At 36.3% G+C, this 7706-nt stretch overlaps 1 protein-coding gene across 1 annotated transcript; it reads left to right on the forward strand.

The window, feature by feature from the left end:
- The first annotated feature begins 1718 nt into the window (after positions 1-1718).
- On the forward strand, positions 1719-5537 carry LOC121243949 (triacylglycerol lipase OBL1-like). The gene is made up of 5 exons (XM_041142007.1): positions 1719-2123; positions 2246-2442; positions 2555-2588; positions 4057-4673; positions 5099-5537. Exons 1-5 carry the CDS (start codon positions 1814-1816, stop codon positions 5354-5356), a joined length of 1416 nt encoding a protein of 471 aa, XP_040997941.1. The 5' UTR covers positions 1719-1813; the 3' UTR covers positions 5357-5537.
- The last annotated feature ends 2169 nt before the right edge of the window (positions 5538-7706 follow it).

The following is a 7706-nucleotide window of genomic DNA, read 5'->3' on the forward strand; positions in this document are numbered from 1 at the left end:
GAGGAAGATAGACCAAATGGAGAAGGTTGGAGAGCCATGCTACATTAATGGTTTTGCCTCCCAAATGACACACCCCATTAATGACGCCGTCGCAGAGCCACGCCACATTAATGGTGCCGTCGCAAAGACATTCCGCATTTAAAGGTTTTGACAAAATGAACAGTACGAGGAACCCGAACCTCCTAGTAACAGGCATGATTTTCTTTTCAAACTAGTAGTATACATAGCCGATCCCAGGTATGAGGAAATTCTCTCTGATCCCTAGACTTCCTTACTTATTTACTAGATTCCAAGTGCATTGACTGACTTCGGCATCAGAGGTTACCCGACCCTGAGGCCACCGTCTCCAATCCACAATACAATTTTCTCTGTGCAGGGCTTGTTGTGGAATATCGATATTGTTGGAGCCTGGCCTAAGGATGTGCGAAACACGACGTTAATAGTATGTATGTGAATGTAAGTTTTTGATACATATGAAGCACGTTTTTAAAGCACCACCAAACAATTTAAGCTTGATCAGTTCATTTCAGTTGAATTTCTGGATCATTTCTTGATGTTTTCTGCTTTAAGAATGTCAAAACCAAACCCACATCCGATTGGTCATGAAATTGATCATGAGAAGTTGATCAAACTTCTGTTAACCAATGAGCGTACTCAATGAAAAAATAGTACTTCTGATACCTTTCTTGTTTGATCTCAGACCTTCAATGTCAGTCAATTCTATAATCCTAGGTGATTATATATAGGATATGTTGAAGGAGAAATTTATGATTGAAATTTATGGAATTTGGTTGAATTAAAAATGTTTAGTAACAATTTTAACATAATAATTAAAAAAATATCCTGAAAATTTCTGTTTCTACATATGAAAAAATCAACTTAGAAGTTCTAGCAATTTTTCTTTTCTCAAAATTTTGGCGGCTTGATCGAGATTTTTGATTGGATTTGTTTTAATTAAGGATTTGAGACTTGAATTTGTGAGAATTATAAAATAGGTGTCAGGACATTTAAAATTTGAAAGACTTGGAGGATTATTAATTTAAAAAATTCTATTTTCAATTCTTTGTTTAGATCAGTATACCAAATAAAATACTTACATTACATAATTTGATTTCGAATATCATAAATGTTAAAATTTGAACATTACAAATCAGATCTAGTCATTTAAATGATATTGTAGATGATGTGCTCTACATATATACTACTTGAGAATAGATCACTAACTCAATTAATTTAGGATCAAGAGGGGTTGGAGGTTTCCAATTAACTTTCCAATATTACTTTTAGCTAACAGTACACTTTTTGATCATTAGATGCTAATCATGCGATCATTCAATTGGAATCCCATGATTTTAAATCATTTGATCGATATTACACTATTTATTTTATTACCGGATTATCAGCTTTCTTCTATACTAATCATTAGATGCTAATCATGTGATCAATATGTTAAAATTTGGAATTTTAAGGAGAAAATTTCGTAGATGAAGCATTTCTTTACGAAAAGAAACGGGGCTGAACGAGTCACGGGGAGTGTTTTCATGGTAGGCGTGGGCGGGATGCATGCATGAAGTACTCACTCGATCTCCTAAAAACTCGAAACACATTTTCTTGACAGAAAAACGTGATTTCTTTGGACGATAAGACGCTATAAAGTTTGGAAAATAAGAGCCGAAAGTAAGACATGGCCAAAGTGGGTCCCCGCGGGTGCCGTCGTCTCTTTATTCTTGTCATCGTCAGAGACAAAAGTCTCCCCAATAAATTCTTCTATATATATATATATATATATCATCTTCTTCATAGCTTCCGAGTCATGGAGCCAAACGAGAGACAATTCAGTGACGATTTTCTGCTGCTTAAGCCAGAAGAGGCGAGCTTCTATGATCTTGTTCGCTTTCTCCTTTTCTCCGACTACTCGGAAACAAGTGGATTCCTCGACTACACGGAATCTCTAGAGGCAGATTTTTGGCGCCGATGGTACATCTTCAACTCCCTTCTCGTGCAGAAACTGCTCCTTCTCTATGGAAAACCTCTGGTTCTGATAGGGAATATGCTGGAGCTGTGGCTGAATCTTCTCTTAAGAAACGGAGGATTTCTCAAGCTGTTTTTTAAGTTCTTTACAGGTTTTAATTTTACATTATTCTTTTCCCATTTTTTATAGTTCTATGAATCATTAATGGATTAAACAGTACTACTGATTTGCTAAATTCCTGAAACTGATCATGGGTTGGATTAATTTATGCAGGAGAGGTGGTGCTGCCTGATCCATCATTGGCAACGTTCACATCTGTGGTGGGATGTCTTGATGGAAGAGTGGAGTTAGACAAAAGCATTAGACAAGATGATCACATAAAATATAATGCTTCGCTTTCAATGATGGCTTCCAAATTGTCATACGAAAATGCAGAATTTGTTCATACCATAATCAGAGATCACTGGAACGTACGTATAATATTATATTAATATGAAAAAATATACATCTGTTTAAGTTTCTCCATGTATGATTCTCTCTCTCTCTCTCTCTCTCACTCACCCTCTCTCCAATTTTTGCTCAATGGAATACTTAGGGTTCTACAACTTCTGCAATGGTACGTATCCGGTACCTTCTCATTCTGTTTCGCTCTAAATTTGTGCCCGTTTCGGTCCATTTCATCCATTCTGATCAAATTTTAGCTATTTTTCCGGCCCTATTCCGTTCCAAACTGTTTTAATGGCAGTTTTGTAAATCTTATGCTTGGATGTCTGTTTTTGTAAATTTTAAGTCTAGAAGGTTAATGAATTCTAGAATATAAAAGACATTTATATAATTTTATTTTATTTTATTTTAAATATGTCCACTCATTCTCTCCCTCCCCCCCTCTCTCTCTCTCTCTATATATATCATTATTTTTAATAAATTCTCTATTCTTTTATTTTTTTTTCTTTGTTTTTTGTGTCTCAACTCATGTTTATGATTTTTTCAACATATATTCATTTTATAAATCGTCAATTGATCTTCCATATATATACACACATGCATAATACACACTTAAATATACAAGTATTTATTTTATTAGTTATATTATATATATATATATAATATAATTAATCCCGAAACGGAACACGGGAACGCACCGGTTCTGAAATATTTTGTTCCAGTACTTCAACTGTAATGATCACCGAAACGAATTTAAAATATTGTAGTTGCACACCCTACGACTGTATTTAGCATTACTCATTTTAAATTTTATATGAGCGCGCTTCATTTATGTTGTGAAAAAGGTTGTAAGTATATTAGTACATAAATCCTTATTCATCTAATTTTGAATTGGATCTAAGAGTTCTCCCCATTTCTAATAGCGAAGAAATATTATTTTCTAAAATAAGCAATGATGGATCCTTTCACCAATCTTTTACCATTAAGGAGTCCATTCCTTTTATTTATCCTATTCTTTTAAAGTTTATTTAAGGCTTTTCATGTTTGATCATAATGACACTCAAAATTCTCATTGCATGCAAACAAAACTTGAGAAGATTCTTTAAGATTATGCAGTCAAGGAATCACTTGCCCTTTCTCCCTTGAAGTAAGTTTATGAGTTGCATCAACCAATTGGTACAATTAGTTGGAAAACAAGTTCTGGGAAGTTAGAAAATACTTTGTACTAAGTGAATAGAAATCATCTCCAATTATAGAGAGAATTAGAACATCATGTGAGTTTTACAACATTTAATGCTATTCATATATGATTTTTAGACAACATGGACCCCACATAGGCATTTAATATTGTGTCTATTTTCTTATGTGACAGACTCTCTAATTCAATCAAACAATTGAAAAAGATCTCAACTAGTATTATAAGTATGCTTTCCATTGCCTCCCCATGTGAAATGTAGGGCTCAAACTTGAAATTTTGTGCTTAAATTATATGCCATGGGAAAATCAAAAAACAACTATGACTAACTTCTTGTCTAATTTAAACTGGAAAATATTAGTTTTGAAGCAATAATACAATAGTATTTCTCTTCTTTTAGGGAAATTTAGAAAACATACAGTTCTAAAAATAAAATGGTCGACAGATTTTCAAGGACAACCTTCAACTCAAGCTATCATGTTCCAAGATACAAAGAATAACCCTAACCTAATTGTGGTTGGGTTTAGGGGCACCGATCCATTTGATCCAATTGCAATTGGGATAGATGTGGACTTGTCGTGGATTGAGATTGATGGCGTGGGAAAGGCCCATAGTGGCTTTATGAAAGCTTTAGGCTTGCAGAAGGAAAAAGGCTGGCCAAAAGAAATAGAGAGAGGAAGTGATCCCCAACAACAATTTGCTTACTATGAAGTAAGAAGCAAGCTAAGAGAAATATTGCAGAAGAATGAGAGAGCTAAATTCATATTAACAGGACACAACTTGGGTGGGGCATTGGCAATTCTGTTTGCGACCGTTCTAGCCATGCATGAGGAGGCATGGTTGTTAGATAAGTTGGAGGGAATGTATACATTTGGACAACCAAGGGTTGGAAACAAGCAGTTTGGAGATTACATGAAGGAAAAGTTGAATGAGAATGATGTGAGGTATCTGAGATATGTTTACTGCAATGACTTGGTGCCTAGGGTGCCTTATGACGATGATGGTATATTCTTTGACCATTTCTCTCCCGTCCTCTACTACAATGTGCACTACAACGGGAAGGTCAATATTAGTACTATCTCTTTCTTGATCATATATGACTCATTGAAATAGTCACATTATCCATTGCAACTAGTAACCGAAAAAGATTATATTCAAAATTACTATAGAATCAGTTGTGCATCGTGCAGATGCACAACTAACCATATATATAATATTTAACAATTTTTTCAATTAAATAGTTGAGACTTCCTCACATATCGTTTACCGAAATATTAAAAGTTTGTAAAAGTAAATGTGCTAATGTGAGAACATCTTAAACATTTAGTTTGAAAGTAATTGGGAATGTAATTACAAAATAAGGTAGCATACTTAGGAATTGTAGGAGATCATTGTCTCTTTCACTCTCTTTCAAGGATATAAAACAATAAAATTTTAGATGTGGAACAATAGCACTAACATATTGCATCCTTAATTTTGGAATCCAGGTTTTATGGGAGGAGCCAAATAAGAACTACTTCTCACTATTATGGGTAATACCTATGTACCTAAATGCTGTTTTGGAGCTGATCCGAAGTTTCATAATCCCATATATCAGAGGTTCGGACTACAAAGAAAGTTGGTTGATGAAAATGTTAAGAGTGTTCGGATTGATAATTCCCGGATTAGCAGCACACAGTCCTCAAGTTTATGTTAACGTCACTCGATTGGGATCCTTCCCTAAAGACCTCCAGAACTCACTTTAGCATAGAAATTCCTAAGTTGGTTTACCAAAGAAATCACAATAGCTTATATAAAGGCTTTAGGGTTTCTTTGAGGGCAACCAACAACTCTTTTTAGGATTTAAATTGCAATGTCTTTTTCTATTTTCCATTCAGTTTAGAGAGACAAGAAATACATTTATCGAAATAATTGGCTTGTGAACTAAATATTTTCCTTTCAGAGCATTTAATGAATCAAGATCAGGCATTATATATAGTCACCATGTTTACAACTTGCAAGAATGGTATTATAGATCACAGATGAGTCATTGTACTTATAACTCAAGAAATATAGGGCTAGGCAGTGGGTCACCCGAACTTCCATGCCCTACCTGCCCAATAAGCTAAGTGAACGAATTATTAAATTAACTTTTCAAAAAGCTAGTGGGTGGCTGGGAGTGTCCTATCTGCCCGCCCGCCCTACAAGAATATCAACAAAAAACTCTACATGTTCCTTCCCTAACCCTCATTACCCTCAATTTCCCCTCCTAGTTACATCCTTCATTTCCTCCCTTTTATTCTTCATGCCTCTCTCTCCTTTTCTAAATCTCTTCTTCTTGATCTCGTCCTTCTCATCATCTTCTACTTATTCTTCATGCATGCATAGACCCAAGTCATGATGACATGAGTGTACATTGAGATCCATGGCATGACCATGAGCTCTACAAAGACCTACTGCATAGCATGATGTTGAGCCTCCATAGAGTGCTAGAGACCCATGGCCACCACTGTGGGTATCCCAACGCAGAGGCTCATGATCAAGATTGTGAATTTAATATCTTATCTATGAGCGAGTGGGTTTTAATAATGTGGTTATTATGGCTTTTTGAATTATCTAATGCCCTGGAAGCTTGGAAGGGTTTGAATGTTTGCAAGGGAGGCTTTAGATTGGTTTCATTGATAGAAATTGGATGGTGGGATGGGAAGTACATCCGCTCAATCAATGGGGGCAAGTAGGCATGAGTTCAGGCGAGGATTTGCTTCATTATCCAAATTGTGTTTTTAGGAAAGATAGATTCAATATTAGTCAAGTGCACTAACACTTATCACATTAGATTATATTGAGAGGGATATTTATTCCAAAGGAACAAATATTTCCCTTGTATCTTTTTTCTTTTGTTATGAGCAATATCAAATTAGCTAACATTAAATGTACAATAGGAACGGGCAAGAGACATTAACAAATGACTCAAAACAAACGTTATAATGCATGAAATAGAAAAACAAGGGAAATGGAACTAAATGGTCAATTCGCAATCAAGGAAAAGGCTGTCTTGCTATTTTTAGTAATTTCTTTAAATAATTTTTTGGGTCGGATGGAAAATCTTTGTTTATGGGTCGAGAAAATTTGTGGAACAAGTATATATTTATATTTTTATGGATGAGTCGAGGCCCAAAACTCAGGGAAGAGCCCATTTATTATTTTCTTTTTGTTCACCACAAAACATGGACCAAAAGCCCAAGCCCATGAGATCTTGTATCGGTCCCTAATGGCATGCATGTCTGTTCCTTTTGCATGCATGTTTCTTCCTCACTTTCTTTTCTCTAGGGTTTCCAATCATCTATATATGTACATGTATAACCTCTCTCACACATAGAAATTCCCCCAAGCTAGGGTTGGTGCATCTTCTTCATAAATTTACCATCAGGCACTCTGCAACTACACCACCCTTAGCCTCCAAATTCCCTCTCCACGTTTCTATGTCCATGAAAAGCCCATCAAACATGGCAACAACTAGTGACCGTTGCCCCTGCACCCTCATCTTCTTCCTTCAGAGCCTAGGGCTGCCACCACACTCATTTTTTTTTTTTTTGCACACAAGATTTCCTCCCCAAGCCACTCAGCCTTCATGATTTCGTTCCCTAGGCCACGACCAGAACATGAGCAACAACACTGGAAACAGCTCTTGCTCCCTCTATCATGAACCACCCTGGAAACCGAACCCATTCACCCAGACCAACCTTCCTGCACCACCTTAAGGTACCTCCACCACCAAGAACCACCACGCCACAGCAACCCGCGCACCCACATCACCTACAGCCCACCCAGTTGCACCTCCGTAGCCCACCTCTCCTCCACATCGTGAGCCCTCCCTCCACTTAAAACCACCATGAAAACTGTGATGCCCCGACTCCCACGTACAAAAGAACAGGAATCGTGACGTCGGGATGATGACAATACGGTCATGCATCCCAACGAAATGTGCTCAAGTGTGTGTGCAACATGCAAAGGTGCACAATAAAAATTCGCAGCGGATATTATAATAGTCAACTAAGTACCAGAATTTTAAATACAATATTCAACAAAATTTATCTTTAAAGAGTTATACAGTCA

Source organism: Juglans microcarpa x Juglans regia, chromosome 8S, assembly GCF_004785595.1.
Source record: "Juglans microcarpa x Juglans regia isolate MS1-56 chromosome 8S, Jm3101_v1.0, whole genome shotgun sequence".
In the NCBI taxonomy this organism is placed as follows: Eukaryota; Viridiplantae; Streptophyta; class Magnoliopsida; order Fagales; family Juglandaceae; genus Juglans; species Juglans microcarpa x Juglans regia.

Excerpts from the sequence above, each read along its gene's own strand:
- LOC121243949 (XM_041142007.1), top strand. The coding sequence starts at position 1,814 with ATGGAGCCAAACGAGAGACAATTCAGTGACGATTTTCTGCTGCTTAAG. Across the intron at positions 2,443-2,554 it reads TAATCAGAGATCACTGGAAC|ATGGAATACTTAGGGTTCTA; the intron begins GTACGTATAATA and ends AATTTTTGCTCA. Across the intron at positions 2,589-4,056 it reads GTTCTACAACTTCTGCAATG|ATTTTCAAGGACAACCTTCA; the intron begins GTACGTATCCGG and ends AATGGTCGACAG.